This window comes from Schistocerca cancellata, chromosome 9, assembly GCF_023864275.1.
Source record: "Schistocerca cancellata isolate TAMUIC-IGC-003103 chromosome 9, iqSchCanc2.1, whole genome shotgun sequence".
Classification (NCBI taxonomy): Eukaryota; Metazoa; Arthropoda; class Insecta; order Orthoptera; family Acrididae; genus Schistocerca; species Schistocerca cancellata.
Window position 1 is genome coordinate 13,422,082 of NC_064634.1, and position 27,738 is coordinate 13,449,819.

The window sequence follows — 27,738 nt, forward strand, 5'->3', positions numbered from 1 at the left end:
AAGTCGATAAATTCTGCTACCTAGGCAGCAAAACAACCCATGACAGACAGACCAGTGAGGATATAAAGAGCAGTCTAGCGCTGGCAAAAAGGGAATTCCTGGCCAAGAGAAGTCTACTAGTATCGAACAAAGGCCTTAATTTGAGGAAGAAATTGCTTAGAATATACTTTTGGAGCACAACATTGTACGGTAGTGAAACATGGCCTGTGGGAAACCCAGAAAAGAAGAGAATCAAAGAATTTGAGATGTTGTGCTACAGAAGAATGTTGAAAATTAAGTGTACTCATGAGGTAAGGAATGAGGAGGTTCTCAGGAGAATCGATGAGGAAACAAATATATGGAAAACGTCGACAAGAAGAAGAGCCAAGACGGTAGGACATTTTTAAAGACATAACTGCAATGGTACTAGAGGGAGCTGTAGAGATAAAAACTGTAGAAGGATACAGAGGTTTGAATACATCCAGTAAATAATTCAGTATGTAAGTTTCAAGTGCCACACTGAGATGAAGAAGTTGGCACAGGAGAGGAATTAGTGGCAGGTCACCTCAAACCAGTCAGAAGACTGACGACTCAAAAAAGAGCGTATAAATCCCTATGTTGGTCCCCTGTAGGCAAGGACTTTGTGTGCCAAATTTGGTCCACTTCAGTCGAGGGGCTTGGGAGGAGTTCCTGGACATACATACATATTCTCAGCCTATCCTTTTCCCCCAGCTTCGCCTATGTCCGTGATCGTCACATATAATGCGAACATCTCTTGCTCCATCTCCCACTCCCCTCTCAGCCCATCACCTCCTTGCCCTCCTAGCTGTCAGTCTCACCTCTCAGTCCATCTGCTCTTCCCTTCCCTCTTTCTGTCCTCCACATCCACCACGCTCTCTCTGTCCATCCCCTCCTCCGCTCCCTCTCATTCTTTGCATCTCTTCCTGTCCCCTCTCTTCCTACCCATCTCCTCTTTCCCCCTCTCCATATCCTTCTCCTCCCACTCCCCTCTCTCTCTCTTCCCATCTCCTCCTCCATCCATCTCAACCATCCCCTAGACATGCCTATCTGCAAGTGGAGCCCCTAAAAAAGATGTTGATAAAGAAGGCTGGTCCTACACCCACAACACGCATCTTATGCAGCAAAGACTATACCCAAAAGGCTTGGAAATCCTTTTTTTCCCATGACGTGTAGGCTGCCATGCGAAACAAGTCAATGAAGCAGGCCAATACTCCTCCAACACAACCTGCCATTGTGCTGGGCAGCCTAGATGTCAGGTTCAAATCGTTCAAATGGCTCTGAGCACTATGGGACTTAACATCTGAGGTCATCAGTCCCCTAGAACTCACAACTACTTAAACCTAACTAACCTAAGGACATCACACACATCCATGCCCAAGGCAGGATTGGAACCTGCGACCGTAGCGGTCGCGCGGTTCCAGACTGAAGCACCTAGAACCATTCAGCCACACCGGCTGGCAGATGTCAGGTATTGGAAAACTATTTCTTCCCCCTGGCGTGTAGGCTGTGCTACAAAGCATGTCGATAAGGCAGTCGATACCATTCCCACACAAAAAAACTATCATGCAGGCCAGCCAGTAGAGCAGGGGCTTAAAAAACTCGTTTTTACCCGTATCTCTGCTCCTGGTTGAGCTACGAGGTTATAAACTGCACAGTGCTGATACATGTCAAGTTTGCTATTTGTGAACGAAATTTTGTTGAAATCGATCCAGAGGTTTGGGAGGAGTTCCAGACATGCATCATTACACCCTGCTTTATTATATGTATATCTGGGCGTGTTGCCTTCTGGTGGCAACATGGACTCTACCAGGTCCTATAGCCACCCCCCCACCCCCAATCTTGAAAAAAGAAGTGGTCATGTATGTGCTGTAATACATGGCTGCATTGCAGCATATCCCCTTGTGTCAATGCATGTAATTCACTATCTAATGATGTATCAATATTTCGAGGCATGTCTCGTGCCATAGCGAAGTCTTTTGTGCTTGTGGGTAGGAGCCATACTGTCTTAGCTGTTGAAGGTTTGCAGCATGGTTATTGGCAGATTCAAACACTCTGTCTGTTGCTGCAGTTGATTGCATCTGTGCATGATGTAGGTCCATGTCCTCAGGACATTCCTTCACATGTAACATCGTTTTTTTTTGTTTTTTTTTCGTTTGGCACAGAGGCCATGGGAGCACACTTGATGTATTGCCATCTGCTTTTGTCTCAGCATGTTGCGCCCATTTACATCATATGTGTCACAGTAGAAGAGTAACAAAGGGTGTACAGGTCCAGTGTCAGGATGAAATGAAACAATCCTATGGCACTGGGAGGCCCCATCTGGGAAAGTTTGGCCGCCGACTGTGGGTCTTATTTCAGTCATAGCCACATTGGGCGACTCATGTGCCGGTGATGAGGATGAAATGATGATGAGGTGAACACAACACCCAGTCCACGAGCAGAGAAAATCTCCAACCTGACTGGGAATCGAACCGGACACACTGCTTGGGAGGCAAGCACGTTACCAGTCAGCTAAGCAGGTGGACCCAGTGTCAGGATGTGTCAATACCTTTCAGCCAGGTCACACAGTGAACTATGCCATCTTTTCCAGATACATAATGAATGTAGCATTTGCACATATGTATAATGGGAATGGAAACGTGTAGGTATTTCACATTGAATGAATGCTGTGGAATGGAATATACCCGCGCTAAGAGCCTGGCATACATCTAGCAACCACACAATCACAATGTACTGATGGCCATCACTCCAGAAACGACACATTGTTGTCTGGGGCAGGACAGAAATGGATGGGCACATTCTGGGGAGATGCAATATATCTGCGTATGGCGTGTTACCTGCCTGATTGTCCATAAGGAGTCTGACTTGTAGGCTGCCCTGCAGAGCAGGTCTATAATTCAGGTCTATAGTATTTCCAAACAATGCACTTGTTGTGCATGGCAGCCTATATGGCAGGAGTTTAAAAAGGTCGCATGTCCATATCTCCTTAAATATTAAAGCTTGAGCGTTATAAACCCTACTACGTTGGTCTTCTTGGGCAAGGATTTTGTGTCCCAATTTGGTCTAGGTCAATTCAGTCTAGGGGCCTGGGAGGAGTTCCCAGACATACATATGTCTTCTCAGCTTTATGTATATTAAGATTCAGAAAGATAGAAGACAGGTGGAAGATGTCTACCACTAAACTCGATGGGTGTATAAATGAACACACAAGAACTATCTGCTTTGGAGGCACACAGTACGCAGTTGCTGAGTATGCGCATCACCGTGAGCCAAGAGCTAAGAGAATTGGCTACACACATGGGCTATTTAGATCCTCACATTTGGTACTGCACTGGAGGCCACTAAAACTACAAAATGTAGGCAGCATGCAGCAAATATTACATTTGCATGATATGTACTACTACAGACTTGGATAAGCAATTGATCACCAATGCAGCATAAACGCCAAAGTTGGTAGGCTGCTTTCTATATAAGAAAAGATTACAAAGTGGGTTTCTCATTCTGAAGTTGCATTAATATTTTGGTTGTTTGTAAGAAGATGGTAATTTGTCTTGTCTAAGAAACATCTGCCAACACATGTCGAAATTAGGTAGTGGTAAGACTGGGGCCAGTCATAGCTATGGTTTATTGTTCAGTGATGTTGCTGGTTGCGTCAATCAGGATCCCGACTCTCATGTGAATATCAGATCGGTGGGTTTAGGAAGGCCATACTTCATACCATGAAAGATCCTAATGACACCACATGAATAGCAACTGAGAAAACAGACATACTGCTCACTCGATAAGGAGGGATCATAGAGTCATGTGAGATACCTAGGTCAGGAAATAAGCTCAGATGCAGCAAGACATGCATCCACATGGACAGTGTGATGTGGTCTGGGACGCCATGGACCTCCAACAGGCCAACAATTCTTGCGATTTTTCTTGACATGGCAGCCTACAGAGGCAAGCTGACTTCTTTACTTACTCCAAGAGAAAAACGAGTAGAAACCAGTGCATGTAAAATATTAGTTCAGTTTATTAAAGAAACGTATGAGATTTACTTAATTTTGTGCAATCCATTTCCACAGGATTTGTTCTAAGTATTTACAGCTGTCTCTGAATATTAAAGTATTAGTGGATGCAAGACTCCTCAGTTGGTACACATAGATTTCATCCTCACAGTTAAAGTTCAGCATGAGACATGAAACACACAGGTGTCCTATCTAAGACAATGCTGTCGTCTTAATCGTTGATCACGGATTGGGCTGAGCATTTCTCTACTCGGCTGAATATTGGCCTCCATGCGACGGCACTTTGGGGCGGTGTAATGCAGTGAGACATCCTAAATTCCTGTGGTATCGATGCGAAGTGCAAGCTTTGTTACGGCACCAAGATCTTTGGACGATACCACAAAAGTGACACCACATTGTTTCTTTCAGACGATCCCCATTTCTGTGTATACCATCATTATGAGTTTAGCCGTATAAAGAGACTCCAAGAACAGATATTGGCAGATCGCATTCATCATCCTCATATGGGCCCAGTACCTGGAGTGACGATACAGGGTGCCATTGGGTACACAACCCAACCATTTCTTCTTCGTATACCCAGTAATTTGCCTAGCAGCCCTTACATTTCTGGTATTTATAGTCCAGTGGCTGTGTGTTACCTTTCATCTACATCTACATCTACATCTACATGATTACTCTGCAATTTACAGTTAAGTGCCTGCCAGAGGGTCCATCGAAACACCTTTAAGCTAATTTTCTACCGTTCCACTCTTGAACAGGATGCAGGAAAAAGGACACTTAAATCTTTTCTTCTGAGCTCTGATTTCTCTTATTTTGTTATGATGATCGTTTCTCCTTATGTGTGACCTTTTAATGTGCAAAGTTCTTCGAAGTTGATCTGTACCGCACCTTTTTCCTGCACATATGCAGTTTGCATACCCGCAAAACAATTCCACAACGGTTCTCGTCAGCGATCGCTTCATGTTTGTAACAACAAGAAGTAAACCCACAGAGAACTGGAGATGAAGTAAGCGAAATATTTGAACAATAGCTTTCTTTGCGTGGCCATCATCCACTGCAAGCACAGAAGTATTTGTTTTCTAAATAAAAACCGCCTTTCCTTCCTGCAATGTATTTTATTTCTTCCAGACACGTTTCGCCTTTTATTTTAAGGCATCTTCAGTGGGGTCTACAATGATGCAGCTCTGTTATGATATGTAGATTATAAAACAGTTCACGTCTCGTTCTTTACGGAAATAAGTGATTACTTACACTTCTTCGCGTTTTTGGTTGGCATCTGCGTTTCCTGGAATCTGGTCTCATCCTGGAGGTCGCTCTGTAATTTCACTTACGAAACATAAACACGTTTCCCTGTTCAGAAGTTTTTTCTTCACACTTTTCGTGTTGCTTGCCCTTATTGCTGTGGAGCACTACTAGTCTTCTGTCACTAGTTGTAGATAATTGATCGAAAACTTTGATTTAAATCCGTAAATTCTCTTTCCCTCTGCGAATTTCTTAAATATCCTGAGAAATCGCTAATGACTTATAACTGCTGCGATTATTCACGGCCTCCTACACTTCGACCAGGGGTAGGTTGTTATCCTTATTTCCTATTTCTTAAATATCCTGAGAAATCGCTAATGACTTATAACTGCTGCGATTATTCACGGCCTCCTACACTTCGACCAGGGGTAGGTTGTTATCCTTAGCACAAGACAAAAGAGTCTCAGAAAGAAGTACAAACTTTAGCCAACAGATAAGACACAGCGTACAATGGTACAATGCTACTTTGAAATATTATACTGTCGTTGAGAACGGCCGAAATAACATTACAACAGTCGAAATAGTGTGTGTGCTATTAGTATAGCAAAACAGAAGGTGTGGAGTTTTGGTTGTTACTGAAATGGCAGTCAGACACTGGTAACTTAATATGATGGCCGTGAATTTTCAATAACTTCTTATTCATAACGTTACATTATCTCTTGACTACACCACTGAGCAAGCTGAAGCAGTTGTAATAGACTGGACTCGCATTCAGGAGCACGACTGGTCCAATCCCCTACCAGACATGCAGTTTTAGGTTTTCCGTGATTTCCCTAAATCGTTTATGGCAAATCCCGGAGTGTTTCTTTCCAAAAGGGCATGGCCGATTTCCTTCCCCGTCCTTTCGTCACCAGAGGTTTTGCTCTGTCTATATCAGCCTCGTTTGCGCTAGAGAAGAGTTGCTGAACTGAGACTGCCATTTACACGTTCTCTCACCAAATTTTAAAGCATTAAATAACAAAATAGCATCAGTCTGTATTTTCTGTGACCTGTGTAAGGCTATTGACTGTGCAAATCACACGCTCCTGGATAAACTAAGGTTTTATGGAACTGATGGTATAATGGTTCAAATGGCTCTAAGCACTATGGGACTTAACATCTGAGATCATCAGTCCCCTAGACTTAGAACTACTTAGACCTAACTAACCTAAGTACATCACACACAGTCATGCCCGAGGCGGGATTCGAACCTGCGACAATAGCATCAGTGCGGTTCCGGACTGAAGCGCCTAGAACCGCTCGGCCACAGCGGCCGGCAATTGTATAATCAATGGATAGATAATGTCATATCTAACCAAAAGAATGAGAAAGTTCTACTTAATTATTTAACTGATGTAAGCAGCAGAGACTCCTCTGACTTTGGAGAAATCCCTTCTGATGTTCCATAAGGCCCAATCTTAGGTCCACTATTGTTTCAATATATGTAAACCACCTTCCTTCTGATACACAACAAGCGGAATTAGTACTTCTTGAGGATGACACTGGTATTGTAATCAATCCAAATATACATAAATCAAGAGAAGAAATGGTAAATAATATTCTTAAAATTATAAGGGGTGATCAAAAAGTTTTCATTCAAAAGCCGTACTCTCCAGAATCGGTATGCCTGCCATTACAGTGAGCAGTGAGGCAATCATCTCACCAACGCACCAGGTTGAAGATACCAATTTGGTAAAACACTGTGTCCTTCTGTGTAGAAGTTCGTTACTGCCTGGTACACACCTTCGTGCGATAGGACTCGCCGATTTTTCAAGGCCATTTTTGAGCGACTAAGGGCGTGATAATCACATGGGCAGAGATCAGAACGACAATGTAGGTGCTCAGATGCCTCCCACTGGAGTTGCAACTTCACCATTACCCAGTGATGGAGACATCAGGTTCCTCGGAATCAGTAAGCAAATGGGTCCTAGTAATTAAAGAACAGGGTGAACACCGCCTTTCCAGCCCATGGCTGGCTCTTGAACTTCTTGAGACGAGAGGGCAATGGGTGACACCAATGCAATGTGGACGCTTTCAAATGTGGCTCCCAGTAGTGGCACCAGTTTTTGTCGCCTGTAAGATTACGTCCAAGGAACATGCTGGCTTTAAAACTGTAATGCATCAGGTGCTTCAGGTAAACAGCCACCTGATTTGCTTTTTGTTTGGCATTCAAGCCGTGTGGTATCCACTGGCTGCAGATCTAAATCCTGCCAGGTAATGTTTTGCACACTAACAAAGGTGATGCCGACATCGTCTGAGAGTGCACGAATGGTGTGATGCGCCAGCCTGCTCTAACTGCGTCATCGACGCCCATTTGTTGCTTCCCATAATGGATGAGGCTGGCCGCCCAGGTCGACCAGCACCCTGTGTCAAAACGCGACCACCACGGGACTTGATGCACCATCCCACAACGGTGGTTTTCGAAAGACATACACAGTCTTCTTTCATGTCTACTGGTTTTGTCCTTCGGCAGGCAAGAAAAAAATAATAGCATGTTGGTGGTGTTTGGGTGCATTTGATAATAACGAGGCCACAGTTCACACTTCCACATTCTCCGCATGTTCTTCAGAGAGACACAAATTCCTCACTGATATCTTGCCTACAGGTCGGTGCTTATATACCCACATCAGAGTCGTGCTGCGTTTTACGTATGCTGCAACAGCGATCTGAAACCGAAACTTTTTGATAGACCCTTATATTTTGGTTTCAGATACTACTCCACTAAAACCCCTCTCTCTTCGTTCAATTTATGTGTAACGTCTACTGCTAGTTACGTCACATGCCTATGTTATTTTTGAGTTGTGTAGACAGTATTTTTTCTGAAAGTATGGTGGTATGTCTCCAGAATCCTAGATTGTAGGCATCAACTTGGATAATCGTTTAGTTGTTACTTCCCTATATGCAATTTCTCCTTCTCAACTCCTTCTATTCTGTGGAAGAAGTTCTATTAATGTAATGTGTACAAGGTGGTGTGTAGGAATTAAAAGTTCACAACTGTGTTAAAAAAAATGTTAATCGTCAGCACGTAACCATATTTTCACACAAATTTGTAATGTGAATGTAATAGGAATAGGCGTTGAGTGCAGATAGCTACAATTAAAAGACTGCTAAATTTTTAGCTTTTTCTGCTTCTTCACAAGCACAAAACACACACACACTCACACAAGCACAACTCACCCACGTACATAGCTACTGTCTACTGCCACTCAGGCCCCACACACACTCACACAAGCACAACTCACCCACGTACATAGCTACTGTCTACTGACACTCAGGCCCCACACACACTCACACAAGCACAACTCACCCACGTACATAGCTACTGTCTACTGCCACTCAGGCCCCACACACACTCACACAAGCACAACTCACCCACGTACATAGCTACTGTCTACTGACACTCAGGCCCCACACACACTCACACAAGCACAACTCACCCACGTACATAGCTACTGTCTACTGCCACTCAGGCCCCACACACACTCACACAAGCACAACTCACCCACGTACATAGCTACTGTCTACTGCCACTCAGGCCCCACACACACTCACACAAGCACAACTCACCCACGTACATAGCTACTGTCTACTGCCACTCAGGCCCCACACACACTCACACAAGCACAACTCACCCACGTACATAGCTACTGTCTACTGCCACTCAGGCCCCACACACACTCACACAAGCACAACTCACCCACGTACATAGCTACTGTCTACTGCCACTCAGGCCCCACACACACTCACACAAGCACAACTCACCCACGTACATAGCTACTGTCTACTGCCACTCAGGCCCCACACACACTCACACAAGCACAACTCACCCACGTACATAGCTACTGTCTACTGCCACTCAGGCCCCACACACACTCACACAAGCACAACTCACCCACGTACATAGCTACTGTCTACTGCCACTCAGGCCCCACACACACTCACACAAGCACAACTCACCCACGTACATAGCTACTGTCTACTGCCACTCAGGCCCCACACACACTCACACAAGCACAACTCACCCACGTACATAGCTACTGTCTACTGCCACTCAGGCCCCACACACACTCACACAAGCACAACTCACCCACGTACATAGCTACTGTCTACTGCCACTCAGGCCCCACACACACTCACACAAGCACAACTCACCCACGTACATAGCTACTGTCTACTGCCACTCAGGCCCCACACACACTCACACAAGCACAACTCACCCACGTACATAGCTACTGTCTACTGCCACTCAGGCCCCACACACACTCACACAAGCACAACTCACCCACGTACATAGCTACTGTCTACTGCCACTCAGGCCCCACACACACTCACACAAGCACAACTCACCCACGTACATAGCTACTGTCTACTGCCACTCAGGCCCCACACACACTCACACAAGCACAACTCACCCACGTACATAGCTACTGTCTACTGCCACTCAGGCCCCACACTCACTCACACAAGCACAACTCACCCACGTACATAGCTACTGTCTACTGCCACTCAGGCCTAACTGCACTTTGCGCCTGCTTCTGAGGTGAGCAGCAATTCGTGGTCGATGATGGGAGTAAGGGGGAGAATTGGGGTGCGGAGGGAGAGGGGTATGGATAGTGGGGTTGGTGAGAGCGAAGATCAGCTGCTCCTGTGGGAGCGAGCAGGGGCGTAAGGACGATGATGTTTAGTTTGGGGAAGGGGGGGGGGGGGGGCGCTCAACTGCGCGGTCATCAGCGCCCGTACAAATTCTCAATTTTTACACAGTCCAATTTTTAACTCAATCCAGTGTACCAACTGTCACGAATGACGATGATGAAATGATGAAGACAACACAGACAGCCAGTCCCCGGGCAGAGTAATTCCTCAACCTGGCCGGGAATCGAACCTGGGACCCCGTGATCCAGAGGCAGCAAAGCTAGCGACTAGACCGTGAGGAGAAGAATTGGGGTGCAGAGGGCGAGGAGTAGGGATAGCATGGTGTGTGTGGGGGGGGGGGGGGGGCAGCTCACCTACTGCTGTGCGAGCGAGCAGGGGCGTGTGGGGTCGATACAGGCTGCTAGGTGCAAATGGCAGAGGGGAAGAGGCGGCATGGAGAGTGCTGGAGTGGGAGCAGGGAATCAGGTGGAGGACAGGGACTGTTGAAGGCCAATTCTAAAGGTGGCAGGGGTAAAATACAGGGAGCGAAAGGCTATTTACAATTTGTACAGAAACCAGATGGCAGTTATAAGAGTCGAGGGACATGAAAGGGAAGCAGCGGTTGGGAAGGGAGTAAGACAGGGTTGTAGCGTCTCCCCGATGTTATTCAATCTGTATATTGAGCAAGCAGTAAAGGAAATAAAAGAAAAATTCGGAGTAGGTATTAAAATCCATGGAGAAGAAATAAAAACGTTGAGGTTCGCCGATGACATTGTAATTCTGTCAGAGACAGCAAAGGACTTGGAAGAGCAGTTGAACGGAATGGATGGTATCTTGAAGGGAGGATATAAGATGAACATTAACAAAAGCAAAACGAGGATAATGGAATGTAGTCGAATTAAGTCGGGCGATGCTGAGGGAATTAGATTAGGAAATGAGACACTTAAAGTAGTAAAGGAGTTTTGCTATTTGGGGAGCAAAATAAGTGATGATGGTCGGAGTAGAGAGGATATAAAATGTAGACTGGCAATGGCAAGGAAAGCGTTTCTGAAGAAGAGAAATCTGTTAACATCGAGTATAGATTTAAGTGTCAGGAAGTCATTTCTGAAAGTATTTGTATGGAGTATAGCCATGTATGGAAGTGAAACATGGACGGTAAATAGTTTGGACAAGAAGAGAATAGAAGCTTTCGAAATGTGGTGCTACAGAAGAATGCTGAAGATTAGATGGGTAGATCACATAACTAATGAGGAAGTATTGAATAGGATTGGGGAGAAGAGAAGTTTGTGGCACAACTTGACCAGAAGAAGGGATCGGTTGGTAGGACATGTTCTGAGGCATCAAGGGATCACCAATTTAGTATTGGAGGGCAGCGTGGAGGGTAAAAATCGTAGGGGGAGACCAAGAGATGAATACACTAAGCAGATTCTGAAGGATGTAGGCTGCAGTAGGTACTGGGAGACGAAGAAGCTTGCACAGGATAGAGTAGCATGGAGAGCTGCATCAAACCAGTCTCAGGACTGAAGACCACAACAACAACAACAACAACATCTGCAGTTCGCGAGACTGGTTACCTCACTCGAGTGTCCCCTGCCCGCAGGCCACCGACGCGGACGAGGGCGAGAACGCCGAGCTGCGCTACAGCCTGGACGCGGCGGGCAGCCGCCACTTCACGGTGGGCGCCGAGACGGGCGCCGTCTACGTGCGGGCCGACGCGCCGGAGCTGCCGGACTCCGGCGTCTCCTTCACCGCCACCGTCGCCGACCTGGCGGGCGCCGCAGGGGCGCTCAGCGACACCGTGGTCGTGCAGGTGCGTGCGCCCAGCCGCCGCCGATAAACTCCGCCCCACCCCAGCCCCCTTTCACACTGCACTGTCTCTCGCGCCGGTAAAACGCGCTGCTCCGTTGACGTTTCGGACCGGAAACCGACATCACGTCACTAGCTGCTGTACGCGACTCGCTACGTGCCGAACTCATCGGTTGAGTGGAATGTGATTGTACGAGGGCAGTTCAATAAGTAATGCAACACATTTTTTTTTCTCGGCCAATTTTGGTTGAAAAAACCGGAAATTTCTTGTGGAATATTTTCAAACATTCCCGCTTCGTCTCGTATAGTTTCATTGACTTCCGACAGGTGGCAGCGCTGTACGGAGCTGTTAAAATGGCGTCTGTAACGGATGTGCGTTGCAAACAACGGGCAGTGATCGAGTTTCTTTTGGCGGAAAACCAGGGCATCTCAGATATTCATAGGCGCTTGCAGAATGTCTACGGTGATCTGGCAGTGGACGAAAGCACGGTGAGTCGTTGGGCAAAGCGTGTGTCATCATCGCCGCAAGGTCAAGCGAGACTGTCTGATCTCCCGCGTGCGGGCCGGCCGTGCACAGCTGTGACTCCTGCAATGGCGGAGCGTGCGAACACACTCGTTCGAGATGATCGACGGATCACCATCAAACAACTCAGTGCTCAACTTGACATCTCTGTTGGTAGTGCTGTCACAATTGTTCACCAGTTGGGATATTCAAAGGTTTGTTCCTGCTGGGTCCCTCGTTGTCTAACCGAACACCGTAAAGAGCAAAGGAGAACCATCTGTGCGGAATTGCTTGCTCGTCATGTGGCTGAGGGTGACAATTTCTTGTCAAAGATTGTTACAGGCGATGAAACATGGGTTCGTCACTTCGAACCTGAAACGAAACGGCAATCAATGGAGTGGCGTCACACCCACTCCCCTACCAAGAAAAAGTTTAAAGCCATACCCTCTGCCGGTAAAGTCACGGTTACAGTCTTCTGGGACGCTGAAGCGGTTATTCTGTTCGATGTCCTTCCCCATGGTCAAACGATCAACTCTGAAGTGTATTGTGCTACTCTTCAGAAATTGAAGAAACGACTTCAGCGTGTTCGTAGGGACAAAAATCTGAACGAACTTCTCCTTCTTCATGACAACGCAAGAGCTCACACAAGTCTTCGCACTCCAGAGGAGCTCACAAAACTTCAGTGGACTGTTCTTCCTCATGCACCCTACAGCCCCGATCTCGCACCGTCGGATTTCCATATGTTTGGCCCAATGAAGGACGCCATCCGTGGGAGGCACTACGCGGATGAAGAAGAAGTTATTGATGCAGTACGACGTTGGCTCCGACATCGACCAGTGGAATGGTACCGTGCAGGCATACAGGCCCTCATTTCAAGGTGGCGTAAGGCCGTAGCATTGAATGGAGATTACGTTGAAAAATAGTGTTGTGTAGCTAAAGGATTGGGGAATAACCTGGTGTATTTAAATGCTGAATAAAACAACCCCTGTTTCAGAAAAAAAATGTGTTGCATTACTTATTGAACTGCCCTCGTACACTGAATTGCCAAAGAATCGGGTGTAGGCATGCGTATTCAAATACAGAGATTTATAAAAAGGCAGAATACGGCGCTGCGGTCCGCAACGCCTGTATAAGACAAGTATCTGGCGCAGTTGTCACACCGGTTACTGCTGCTACAGTGGCAGGTTATCGAGACTTAAGTGAGTTTGAACGAGTCGGCGCACGAGCGATGGGACATAGCATCTCCGAGGTAGCGATGAAGAAGGGATTTTCCAGCACTGCCATTTCTCGAGTGTACCGTGAATATCAGAAATCCGGTAAAACATCAGATCTCCGGCGTCACTGCGGCCGGAAAAAGGTGCTGCAAGAACGGGACTAATGACGACTGAAGAGAATCTTTCAACGTGTCACAAGCGCAGCCCTTCCGCAAACTGGTGCACATTTCATTGCTGGGCCGTCAACAAGCGTCAGCGTGCGAACCGTTCAACGAAACATCATCGTTACGCCTCGCTTGGGCCCGTCAACACCGATATTGGACTGTTGATGACTGGAAACGTGTTGCCTGGTCGGACGAGTCTCGTTTCGTATTGTAGTGAGCGGATTGACGTGTACGGAGACAACCTCGTGAATCCTTGGACCCTGCGTGTCAGCAGGGGACTGTTCGAGCTGATGGAGGCTCTGTAATGGTGTGAGGCGTGTGCAGTTGCAGTGACTGGCACCCCTGATACGTGTAGATACGACTCTGACGGGGGACACGTGCGTAAGCGTCCTCTCTGGTCACTTGCATCCATTCGTGTCCATTGAGCATTCCGACGGACTTGGGCAATTCCAGCAGGACAATACGACACTCCACACGTCCAGAATAGCTACAGAGTGGCTCCAGGAACACTCTTTTGAGTTTAAACACTTTCGCTGCCCACCAAACTCTCCAGACATAAACGTTATTGAGCATATCTGGGACGCCTTGCAACGTGCTGTTCAGAAGAGATCTCCACACCCTCGTACTCTTACGGATTTATGAACAGCCCTGCAGGATTCATGGTGTCAATTGTCTCCAGCAGTACTTCAGACATTAGTCGAGTCCATGCCACGTCGTGTTGCGGCACTTCTGCGTGCTTGCAGCTGCCCTACATGGTATTAGGCAGGTGCACCACTTTCTTTGGCTCTTCAGTGTATATTCGTAACTATAAAATTCGCCAACTTTTCCTCATTTTAATCCTTTAGTTATCCCTATCCACTGAACAAATTAGAGGATATACTAAAATGGCTGATTGATACTAATTACACTTCATTTTTACTTTAAGAACCCACGCCTGACAGAAAGAAAGCGTGTGGTTGCTATTTTTGTAGCGTATGTGTGTGACCCCGTTGTAGAAATTGACTCAAGACTAAACAACAGTCAACATTTTTTGTGCATTAAATACTGAAAAATGTATTGTGGTACTGAAGCCTTTCTCGCAAAATTAATAACAAGACCATACCACACGTTACTGGCATATTGTGGATTACTTTAATTACATTTAAACAGTTATCTTAAATACAATTATTACTCTATACCCATGTTGTACAATTGTTTACTTAACACCAAGTAAACAAGTTTCAAATTTCACAAACACTTCTCTGTTAGTGCTTGGTGTATGACATCAAGCTCTCATATTTCTGTATGTGTCTGTATCACTGGTAAAGGTAGTTCATTGACATCTTCATCCCAGCAAAGTTAGAACTATTAAGTTTTCTTCAGCATAAAAGCGAAATCTAGATTACTATCATACATAGGGTCACGTCTGTGTAAGTTACTTGTTTGTGATAATGACTCACTCAACTTTTGTTTGCTTTTCGAATAAGATATTTTCTTAGTGTATAATGCGAATACAATTAACGTTATGAAACAATGAGAGGGGTGACATATATGACGCAGTCGCATATTCAATAGTCATTTGGTAGTTCTGGTTTGTTTTCTTTTGCAGTAGGAATACTGCATTATTGGTGTAAAGTATATTACTCACAAAGAGTAACACAAAGAAGAAAATTTTAACAGCGGAAAGTGTAGCATGCAAACAACTGTTTTTCTCTTACAACGGTCCCCATTTTATAAGGATGAAACCGCTTTTAACTGCTTGCTACATACCTTCTGAGCGTGTGCCTATTGTTACCATGTCAGTTTCAGATCTAGGTGTATGACTAGCTGTCTAACAATACTTATTAACTCTATCACTAAATTTGTGGTGAAAAATGTAAATAGCATCAATTTCAATGTTGTTTAAAATATGGACATCATGTGAAAACATAATTAAGAATGCCTATTATGCCTGTTTTCTTTCCCACCTTAAATATGGGGTTATATTCTTGGATAATTTTGCAACAGTTAAGTGAGTTTTGAGGATACAAAAAACGCTGTTAGAATCATAAAGCATGTAAACCTAGAAACTCTTGTAAGCTACTATTTCAGAGGTTAAGTATTCTATCTTTACCATGTATTTACATTTTGAAGACTCCCATTATTTTTTAATTAACATTATGGGCAAAGAATAGCAGACTATTTAAACAGTGACAATCATTACCATAACAATGTTGTTATTGTTTTTGTTGTTGTTGTTGTAGTTGTTGCAATCTTCTCTGAAAATTGCTTTGATGCAGCTGTCCACACTACGCTACTCCGTGCTAGCATCTTAATATGCAAGTAACTACTGCATCCTACATCATTTTGAACCTGATTGCTGTATTCATCTCTTTATTAGCGTCAACTATATTAGAAATAAAGAAGCAAGACTTGAAACAAAACTCCAAGAGGACAGGCGTTTCACAATTATTGGATTGCACTCGTTCTTTCTGTCGTAGCGGCCCCCTGTCAGTTAGAGGGCCCGCACAACAGACAAGCAAGGTGGGCTGCCGACCTCCCTTCGAGAACTTGTATCAAGACACCTCCAGCGAATGTGAAAATCAACAGACTTTCTACATGAACACGGCACTACTTCGTGAAAAGCCATGTGATAGAGACCCACCAATTGGACCTAATGTGACTAAGTGTAGCACTCCACAGAATCGGTCTTATAAGCACACCAGCAGAGTCAGACCAGCAGTGTGTACCTACAGATACGACATCTCTGGGCCAATACCTACACCGGCTGTAGCCCAGTAGACACTCGCCCTAGTCTTCTGTAGAAATTTGTATGTTGTTGGGAGTAACATCACTCTGGAATTGTGTAGTGTAGTATTTTTGTTGTTATTACTCCTTTTCATTGTCTTGTAACTTTTATCTAACTTTTGATACCACAACAATTATTTCGTTTCTTGTTGTTCTTGAGTTTGGAAATCAGTGCACGACAAGAAGGCGTTTTAGTTAAATAAAGTGTGCTCAAACTTGGCCGTTAGTTTTGTCCTGCTGACCGCAAGACACTACACTTTCCAGACATTTCGAGGCTGTTAGTACACATCTGAGGTATAAAAAGATGTGTGCCATGTGGATTACTCGAATTTTGTCAGACAAACATAAAAGCCAAACGAATGACAGCTGCATTGACTTTTCTGAGTTGCTGTGGAAAGGATGGTGAAGACTTTTGAATCACATTGTCCCTGGTGATGAGACTTCGATATCACATTTCACACCACGAACTTAGCACCAATTAATGGAATGGCGTCATTCACAATACCCAACGCAATCGAAGAAAGCGAAACAAATTTTGAGCACCAAAAGATTATGGCTACGGTGTTTTGAGATCGAAAGAGTGTCTTGCTCATCGACTACAAGTGTGGAGGTGAGACCATAAATTGCCTGCTGCACGAGTTAACACAGGGTTTGCTTCAGCGGTTACAAGGGGAAATGTTTCAACATCCGCCATACAGCCCAGACTTAGCCTCAACTGATTATCACTTATTCCCCAAACTGAAAGATTTTCTTGAGTGGATAACGCTGCGGGAGTGATGGCGAACTTAAGAAGCCGTTAATCAGTGGTTCAGCAACTTGGCGGCAACTGAGTATGCAGAAGTCACAGAAAAGCTGGTAAAACGGCTCGAGAAGTGCCTAAATTTGAACGGTGACTAGGTAGGAAAGTAACTTGGGTACTGAATTGTATGTAAAATACAGTTTCCTTCAATTAAATCAAACAACAATTTCTATAGAAAAATGGTTCTTTAATTTCTGAATGAGCCACGTATTTTTTCTGACTAAGTTGCAAACAAAATCGAAAATAATTTTTCTCAGCAAATACTTCTGACGTGTACACTGTTGAAATAATTTTCATTAAAACACGTTTATCTACCCACGTTCCCATTTACGCAGGGTGTAGACTTTTTCTCTGTGAAACGTAAATACCTTATTGGTTTCAAATATTTCGTATCCCTTGCAGGAGAAGACTAACAGGAAAAACACCAGGACCTCGCATAGTTTTTCAGTGTCTCACGAAAACAAAGCAAACCACACAATAAAGATTAAGAAGATATGAAAGCACAAAATCAATTTCTATAATAGGAATGAGCTCAGCCACAATAGGTTGACGTCAGATGCCAGCAGCTCTCGCCATACTCCCTTGTTTCTGCGTATGCGCAGTGTGCAGCACACTCGGAAATTTAGAACGCCACACTTGGCACAAAGCTTAGGTCACTGACGTCGTAGGCACGCTCGCATCATCACTGATTCCTGATTTTCACGTCGGCACAAAAGGCGCACGCACTTTAAGCAATCGATTTTGATCAGAAAGTCGCTCTCGTAAGACTGGCCTTAGATGTCCGTGGGGGGGGGGGGGGGGGGGGGGGACGCAGCGAGGTGGGGTAACCTAGAATCTGTGGTGCACACTTTACGTTCACATCGGGATTTTAACACATTTAGAGAAATGATTGTCTTTCAACAAAACCTTGATGTTGTGTGGCTAGTACCACTAGCATTTTCCCCCTTCTCTATTCCATTCATAAAAGGCTGTCGACAAACTTCTCTACTAGCTATAATTTCCCTGTTTTTGTCGTAGTGGTCATTTTGCGAGACATATGTGAGGAAGTAACATCTTGCAAAACTTTTCTTCGAACGTCCGCTCTTGTAATTTCAACAGTAACCTTCTCCGTGATACACAGAATCTCCATGATTCTCTCACGCTTGGTAAACGATACAGTGACGAAATGCACTGCCCTTCGTTGGATTTTCTCTTCCTCTTCTGTTAATCCTATTTGATAAGGCGAAAAAGCGTCGAACCATTTCGACTGGTCTCTTTTCATTCATTTTGGTATGCAGATTCGATTTAACATATTTAAATTTATGCAGATCCTGCAGTCACGTTCTTCGTTTTGGATAAAACTATAACTGTGATTGTAATGGGCGACTTCATTTCCTTCTCTTGACTGTACTACAAGTAACATAGTAGAGGCTCCTATAATTATTTCTTTGACTGAACTTCTATGCTGTGTCATGATGCGGTTCAAGCGGCAGGACAGTCAGAGCGAAACGCGAATAAATCAGAACCCCCACAGATGAGGGACGAGGTGTTTTGAGAACTGGCAGCGGGCAAAGACAGGGAGAAGCGGCTGGGGTCATACTCCTTTCACAGTCTGCAGCCACTCCTCATTCTTCCACCACAGTCGCAAATAAAAAGGTCGCAGTCCACCTGTGGTCAGCCTGACAGTGCGGCCACACGCCCGCGCTGCAGACTTTACCTTTCACCTTCACGACACACTTATTTACCTTCAGTGTCAACTGCCAGTCCCTACACCCTCGCAAGTCCTGCATTTCACTTCACTCTTCTGGCGTCCCAGTCTTCCTGCAGATAAAAGCGTTGTTATTCATCACATGATTAACATAAATTGCAAACAGCAGTAGCCATATAACACTCCCTTGGTGTAACCTCGAAACTACCTTTACATCTTTCGATTTATTTCCATTCGGAATGACGTGTGTTGCTCTGTCTGTAAGGAAGTCCTGAACCGTATTAATGGGACAATCGACTGCTTTTAACCACCAATTGGCCGGGCGATTGTTTTTTCGTTCAGTCAGTTTCTTCAATCGAATGAAACAACCGAAGGAAATTAGTCTCTACAGCCACGTTAGGTACATAAATATTCTTACTCAGTCTCCGGGTTTGAGTCATTTTGTTTACATACCTTTCCGGCCTTTGCGATTATACATGAACCTTGACTAGAGTTACCAACATTCTTTAGAAGATAATACCGTATTTTACTTCAAGGAGAGGTGAATAAAAAAATTTATTTTTAAAAATGAAGTATTTTCCATATATATGTATTTATTTACTTAAAAACGAATTTTTCGTACTTTTGGCGTTAAATATGTTTGATCAGTTGTTTTTAAAAATTTAATAACCGGTGCTACATTATAAATTTATATTTAGAAACACTAACAAAAACTTCTTTGTTTAAATTTCTTAAGGCTGTCTCCTGCTTCCCGCTGATTTGCATCCATCACCGACAATTGTATTCTGGTAAACACTGAGGTGAAGTGAACAGAAAGCCTATATGATGACATTTTTTTTTTAATTTTTTTGGTGGCACACTTGCTTTTTAAACATATATTATCACCTGTCAGAAGCTTTTTTGTTTATTTTCTTTGAATTTTTTTTAATTAAGGGGCGTTGGAGCGCCCTATCCCGACAATGTTAAACTCAGTAACTTGGCTTCCCTGTATTTCAGGAACCACTGTAGCCATTGACATGAAACTTCTACAGGACATTAAACTGTATATTCTGAGTCTACTGAACTACATTAATTGAATTTCAGCGACTGCATTAGAAAAGACAATTTTTTAATTACATAGTTAAAATTTTGTGTACTTTTTCTACATTATCCTGAATAATTTTAATTGTACATAACATTATGTTCTTCTTTTAGTTCAGTAGACTCTAGATATGTATGTTATTACTCCCTAAAAACTGGAAAACTCTACTCGAAGTGGTTTCTGAGATTTAGGGAAAAATGCAACAGAAAATGTAAATTTTCAATGCGGACCTTGTCCATCCTTTCAAGTTCTCTGATGCAGTTTGCTCCTGGACTAATTCTCATGTGCTGTAGCACTTTCACCGTATAAATGTGTCTTCATTCCAACAAAAACATTTTTTTGTAAGCGAGTCCATATAAGGTTATTGAACGACTCATTGGGATTTTGAGTCTGACCATGCGGGCACTTCAGTAATCCAGGATTTGCGAGGTCTCTATAAACAGATTTTATGATGTCAATGGCTGCTGCTGGGATGGAATGTTTATGGCTGTATGAACTGTTTGAGTACTGGGCATTGCACCATGAATCAGGCCCAGGGGGGCAAAGGTGGCGTACTGCTTTTTCATCAGTTGACAGTCTGTGGAACAAGGTAGCCCATACTGCCCGCTTCATTTTCAACAAATCCTTCGTATTATTTGTATTGGCCATCCATAATACTGCTGTAGTTCATCAATCGTTTTATCTGTCAGCCTGTCTCTTACAGTTTTACCATCAGAAAGTTTCTTGTCTCTCAAACTTTGTTTCAGCTTCCTCAGCGTGATGCCCATGCTCTTCTGGACATGACCAACACTGTTAACCTTTATAACACGGCAACCCACAGCCTTCTATATAGAAAATTACCTATTTTATTAGATCTTGAAGTAACGCACGTAAAAATTTTGACATTTTCAACCAGTGTAGATTATATTTAAAAAACTAAAATACTTCCCATGTGAGTTTATAAGTGATATATATATATATTATTCGAAATATTGCAAATTTTATAAGGAGATAAAAATCCGAAAATGTGAAAAAAAAATTCTTCCGTTCTAACTCCACTTAATACAGTTTCCGATATGAACCATCTTTGCAGCTATTGTACATCGGATTCAATTTATCTTGATCAGTTTTTATCGAGTTATATCATTTCTTTCGTTCCCGCACCGCCGAGTGCTACGGTATTGAAATCTAGACACAAAGTTCAGAATTAAGAAAAGGTCCATTCATATACAGGGACGAACTGAAGCAATAGCTGCATATTGGCAGTCAATAAAAATCAAAAAAGCGATAACATAGTGCAGTCAACAATAATGATTTAACAATGGAAAAACGACCGAATGTTTCAGGTTACAACTCAATGCGCCGGATTGCGCCGACTGTTTTGATTCGGTTGCTCACACAGACTGGTTTCACTCAAAATAATGACTGAATAATTCAACCGATATGGAAAATTACAGCCACATGAGTTGACTGCTTTCCATCAAACGACTGAATCGACATTTTGCATTCTTTCGTTCCTATCACTACTGAACCGAATCACAAATCTCGGTGAACTCGTATTTTGCTCACTAAACGACAGTGTGGAACTGTAGTGAATACTTTCCAGAAGTCGAGGAACACGCAGTCCCTCTCTATGGCGCTCCTGCTCTCGTGTACGAAAAGATCGAGGTGAATTTCGCAAGATCTTTGCCTGCAGAATTCGTGTCGATTGTAATAGAGGCGATTTTTCTTCTACAGAAACGCCGTAACGGCTATGTGGCCCTATTGACAAACGAGCTCGTATTCTGTTTTTCGACCGACCGAGATGGCGCAGTTGTTAGCACACTGGACTCGCATTCGGTAGGACGGCGGTTCAAACTTGTTTCCGGCCATCCTGATTTAGGTTTTCCGTGATTTCCCCAAATCGCTTCAGGCAAATGCTGGGATGGTTCCTTTGAAAGCGCAGGCCGATTTTCTTCCCCATCCTTCCCCAATCCGATGGGACCGGTGACCTCACTCTTTGCTCGCCTCTCCCAAATGAACCGACCAGCCAACCTGCTCACCTTGTCCAGACGCATTTGACTGTCTACAACTGTAATTCCTAAGTATCATCTACTTTGGGACTGAGCGAGATGGTGCAGAGGTTAGCTTACTTGACTTTCATTCGGGAGGACGACGGTTCAAACTCGCGTCCGGCCATCCCAATTTAACTTTCCCATTATTTCCTTAAATCACTTCAGGCAAGTTCCGGGGTGGTCCCTTTGAAAGGACACGGCCGATATCCTTCCCGATCCTTCCATAATCGAATGGGACCAATGACTCGCTGTTTCGGCCCCTCCCCCAAACCAACCAACTGATGCGACCGATGACTCACTGTTCGCTCCCCTCTCCCAAATGAACCGACCAGCCAATGACAAAAGACCTTCTCACCTTGTCCAGAAGCATTTGACTGTCTACAACTGTAATTCCTAAGTAGAATCTATTTTGGGACTGAGCGAGATGTCCCAGAGGTTAGCTTACTGGACTTGAATTCGGGAGGACGACGGTTCAAACTCGCGTCCGGCCATCCCAATTTAACTTTCCCATTATTTCCTTAAATCGCTTCAGGCAAGTGCCGGGGTGGTCCCTTTGAAAGGACACGGCCGATATCCTTCCCGATCCTTCCATAATCGAATGGGACCAATGACTCGCTGTTTGGGCCCCTCCCCCAAACCAACCAACTGATGGGACCGATGACTCACTCTTCGCTCCCCTCTCCCAAATGAACCGACCAGCCAATGACAAAAGACCTTCTCACCTTGTCCAGACGCATTTGACTGTCTACAACTGTAATTCCTAAGTATCATCTATTTTGGGACTGAGCGAGATGACCCAGAGGTTAGCTTACTGGACTTGCATTCGGGAGGACGACGGTTCAAACTCGCGTCCGGCGATCCCAATTTAACTTTCCCATTATTTCCTTAAATCGCTTCAGGCAAGTGCCGGGGTGGTCCCTTTGAAAGGACACGGCCGATATCCTTCCCGATCCTTCAATAATCGAATGGGACCAATGACTCGCTGTTTGGGCCCCTCCCCCAAACCAACCAACTGATGGGACCGATGACTCACTCTTCGCTCCCCTCTCCCAAATGAACCGACCAGCCAATGACAAAAGACCTTCTCACCTTGTCCAGACGCATTTGACTCTCTACAACTGTAATTCCTAAGTATCATCTATTTTGGGACTGAGCGAGATGGCCCAGAGGTTAGCTTACTGGACTTGCATTCTGGAGGACGACGGTTCAAATTCGCGTCCGGCGATCCCAATTTAACTTTCCCATTATTTCCTTAAATCGCTTCAGGCAAGTGCCGGGGTGGTTCCTTTGAAAGGACACGGCCGATATCCTTCCCGATCCTTCTGTAATCGAATGGGACCAATGACTCCCTGTTTGGGCACCTCCCCCAAACCGACCGACCGGCCAACCGTCTGTTTGTCGCTGGGCAGGTGAAGCCGCTGAAGGACGAGGAGCTGGTGCTGGTGACGACGGTGGAGGGCGCGCTGCCCGAGGACGCGGACGCCGTCGTGGAGGACCTGTGCGGCGCCACGGGGCTGAACGTGCGCCTGCTGAGGGCGTACGCCGCGGCGGCGGAGGAGGGCAGGGCGCTGGCTGGTGGCAGGGCAGCCAGGGCGGCCTCCGGGAGCGCGACCACCATGCTGCTGTACGCCCTCGACGACCAGGAGGCGCTAGTCACTGTGCAGCAGTTCCAGACGTAAGTGCACACGCTGCCCGAGCTATCTGAAACACTTGTTCGTGAAGAGAGACACCTAGATACAGGCCGAAGCATTAAAGAGAGGCCACCCAAAATACACTCCTGGAAATTGAAATAAGAACACCGTGAATTCATTGTCCCAGGAAGGGGAAACTTTATTGCACATTCCTGGGGTCAGATACATCACATGATCACACTGACAGAACCACAGGCACATAGACACAGGCAACAGAGCATGCACAATGTCGGCACTAGTACAGTGTATATCCACCTTTCGCAGCAATGCAGGCTGCTATTCTCCCATGGAGACGATCGTAGAGATGCTGGATGTAGTCCTGTGGAACGGCTTGCCATGCCATTTCCACCTGGCGCCTCAGTTGGACCAGCGTTCGTGCTGGACGTGCAGACCGCGTGAGACGACGCTTCATCCAGTCCCAAACATGCTCAATGGGGGACAGATCCGGAGATCTTGCTGGCCAGGGTAGTTGACTTACACCTTCTAGAGCACGTTGGGTGGCACGGGATACATGCGGACGTGCATTGTCCTGTTGGAACAGCAAGTTCCCTTGCCGGTCTAGGAATGGTAGAACGATGGGTTCGATGACGGTTTGGATGTACTGTGCACTATTCAGTGTCCCCTCGACGATCACCAGTGGTGTACGGCCAGTGTAGGAGATCGCTCCCCACACCATGATGCCGGGTGTTGGCCCTGTGTGCCTCGGTCGTATGCAGTCCTGATTGTGGCGCTCACCTGCACGGCGCCAAACACGCATACGACCATCATTGGCACGCCTGTCGCGACACCACTGCAGGCGGGCTGCACGATGTTGGGGCGTGAGCGGAAGACGGCCTAACGGTGTGCGGGACCGTAGCCCAGCTTCATGGAAACGGCTGCGAATGGTCCTCGCCGATACCCCAGGAGCAACAGTGTCCCTAATTTGCTGGGAAGTGGCGGTGCGGTCCCCTACGGCACTGCGTAGGATCCTACGGTCTTGGCGTGCATCCGTGCGTCGCTGCGGTCCGGTCCCAGGTCGACGGGCACGTGCACCTTCCGCCGACCACTGGCGACAACATCGATGTACTGTGGAGACCTCACGCCCCACGTGTTGAGCAATTCGGCGGTACGTCCACCCGGCCTCCAGCATGCCCACTATACGCCCTCGCTCAAAGTCCGTCAGCTGCACATACGGTTCACGTCCACGCTGTCGCGGCATGCTACCAGTGTTAAAGACTGCGATGGAGCTCCGTATGCCACGGCAAACTGGCTGACACTGACGGCGGCGGTGCACAAATGCTGCGCAGCTAGCGCCATTCGACGGCCAACACCGCGGTTCCTGGTGTGTCCGCTGTGCCGTGCGTGTGATCATTGCTTGTACAGCCCTCTCGCAGTGTCCGGAGCAAGTATGGTGGGTCTGACACACCGGTGTCAATGTGTTCTATTTTCCATTTCCAGGAGTGTACATCCAGAGCCAATAAATACACTGACTGATAAAAGCACTGAAGCCCCATAAAACATCATCGGATTTTAGCGTAACTTCGTACATGTACACACCTCTGACGCATGTGAACGAGGGGCGTTCAACAAGTAGGGCAACACAATTTCTTCTTTTTTTTTCTGAAAGCTGGTTGGCTTTATAACGAGTGTAATACACATCAAGAGCTCAGATGGAAACCCAGTTCTAACCAAAGAAGGGAAAGCAGAAAGGTGGAGGGAGTAAATAGAGGGTCTATACAAGGGCGATGCACTTGAGGACAATATTATGGAAATGGAAGAGGATGTAGATGAAGACGAAATGGGAGATACGATACTGCGTGAAGAGTTTGACAGAGCACTGAAAGACCTGAGTCGAAACAAGGCCCCCAGAGTAGACAACATTCCATTGGAACTACTGACGGCCTTGGGAGAGCCAGTCCTGACAAAACTCTACCATCTGGTGAGCAAGATGTATGAGACAGGCGAAATACCCTCAGACTTCAAGAAGAATATAATAATTCCAATCCCAAAGAAAGCAGGTGTGGACAGATGTGAAAATTACCGAACTATCAGTTTAATAAGCCACAGCTGCAAAATACTAACACGAATTCTTTACAGACGAATGGAAAAACTAGTAGAAACCGACCTCGGGGAAGATCAGTTTGGATTCCGTAGAAATACTGGAACACGTGAGGCAATACTGACCTTACGACTTATCTTAGAAGAAAGATTAAGGAAAGGCAAACCTACGTTTCTAGCATTTGTAGACTTAGAGAAAGCTTTTGACAATGTTGACTGGAATACTCTCTTTCAAATTCTAAAGGTGGCAGGGGTAAAATACAGGGAGCGAAAGGCTATTTACAATTTGTGTAGAAACCAGATGGCAGTTATAAGAGTCGAGGGGCATGAAAGAGAAGCAGTGGTTGGGAAGGGAGTAAGACAGGGTTGTAGCCTATCCCCGATGCTATTCAATCTGTATATTGAGCAAGCAGTAAAGGAAACAAAAGTAAAATTCGGAGTAGGTATTAAAATCCATGGAGAAGAAATAAAAACGTTGAGGTTCGCCGATGACATTTTAATTCTGTCAGACGCAGCAAAGGACTTGGAAGAGCAGTTGAATGGTATGGACAGTGTCTTGAAAGGAGGATATAAGATGAACATCGACAAAAGCAAAACGGGGATAATGGAATGTAGTCGAATTAAGTCGGGTGATGCTGAGGGAATTAGATTAGGAAATGAGACACTTAAAGTAGTAAAGGAGTTTTGCTATTTGCGGAGCAAAATAACTGATGATGGTCGAAGTAGAGAGGATATAAAATGTAGACTGGCAATGGCAAGGAAAGCGTTTCTGAAGAAGAGAAATTTGTTAATATCGAGTATAGATTTAAGTGTCAGGAAGTCATTTCTGAAAGTATTTGTATGGAGTGTAGCCATGTATGGAAGCGAAACATGGACGGTAAATAGTTTGGACAAGAAGAGAATAGAAGCTTTCGAAATGTGGTGCTACAGAAGAATGCTGAAGATTAGATGGGTAGATCACATAACTAATGAGGAAGTACTGAATAGGATTGGGGAGAAGAGAAGTTTGTGGCACAACTTGACCAGAAGAAGGGATCGGTTGGTAGGACATGTTCTGAGGCATCAAGGGATCACCAATTTAGTATTGGAGGGCAGCGTGGAGGGTAAAAATCGTAGGGGGAGACCAAGAGATGAATACACTAAGCAGATTCATAAAGATGTAGGTTGCAGTAGGTACTGGGAGATGAAGAAGCTTGCACAGGATAGAGTAGCATGGAGAGCTGCATCAAACCAGTCTCAGGACTGAAGACCACAACAACAACAACAACAATACACCACATCCTTCCCCACTCTTTTAGATACAAATCCTTATTTTTCAACATAATCTCTCTTCAGTGCAACGGCCTTATGCCACCTTGCTGCCTCAGTAACCTCCCCACCATCCATGTACTGCTTCTGGTGGAGTGCATCATTCATTGCGCCAAATAGACGGAAGTCAGAAGGTGCGAGATCCGGGCTGTAGGTTGGACTGGACGAGTTAGAGCATTCCAGTGAAGTTCTGTGAGCTCCTCTCGGGTGAGTAGACTTGCGTGAAGTCTTGAGTTGTCACTGAGAAGGAGAAGTTCGCGTTTGATTGTGATCCATCGATCGTCTCAAATGAGAGTGTCCGCACGCTCCTACTGTGCTGGAGTGCGGCCGGCCGGCACGCAGGACACAGGACAGGCCTGCACGGCCTCGTTCCTACGATGACACACGCCTCGCCCAACGACCCACCGTGCTTTTGTTCCCTGACAGGTCTCCGTAGACCTCCTGCAAACGCCTGCGAATACCTGTGATGTTTTGCTTTTTCACCAAAATAAACTGAATGACAATTGTTTGCTTTGAACAAAATTCCATTTCAGACGTCATTTTGAAGGCTATGTATCGCACCGCCCGTATATCGCAGCTGCATCGGAGGTAACACACAGGAAGACAGCGTGTCGGTGACACACCGTTCTGTTGTCAGAATTGCCTCAATCACTACCACTCCCGATGGTTCCCCACACTATAGTGCCAGGAATGACGCTGCTGTGCCTCTCCAAAGCCTTGGAAG

The 27,738-nt window shown here is 45.4% G+C and overlaps 1 protein-coding gene across 25 annotated transcripts in view; it reads left to right on the top strand.

Annotated features, from left to right (window-relative positions):
* Positions 1-27,738, top strand: part of LOC126101588 (mucin-3A-like) — a 400,051-nt gene that overhangs the window by 348,447 nt on the left and 23,866 nt on the right. For all 25 annotated transcript variants that reach the window (XM_049912245.1, XM_049912250.1, XM_049912247.1 and 22 more), the window contains 2 exons: positions 11,527-11,736; positions 23,388-23,653. In XM_049912245.1, the coding sequence (XP_049768202.1) occupies positions 11,527-11,736; positions 23,388-23,653 (476 nt within the window). The remainder of the gene's footprint in view (positions 1-11,526; positions 11,737-23,387; positions 23,654-27,738) is intronic.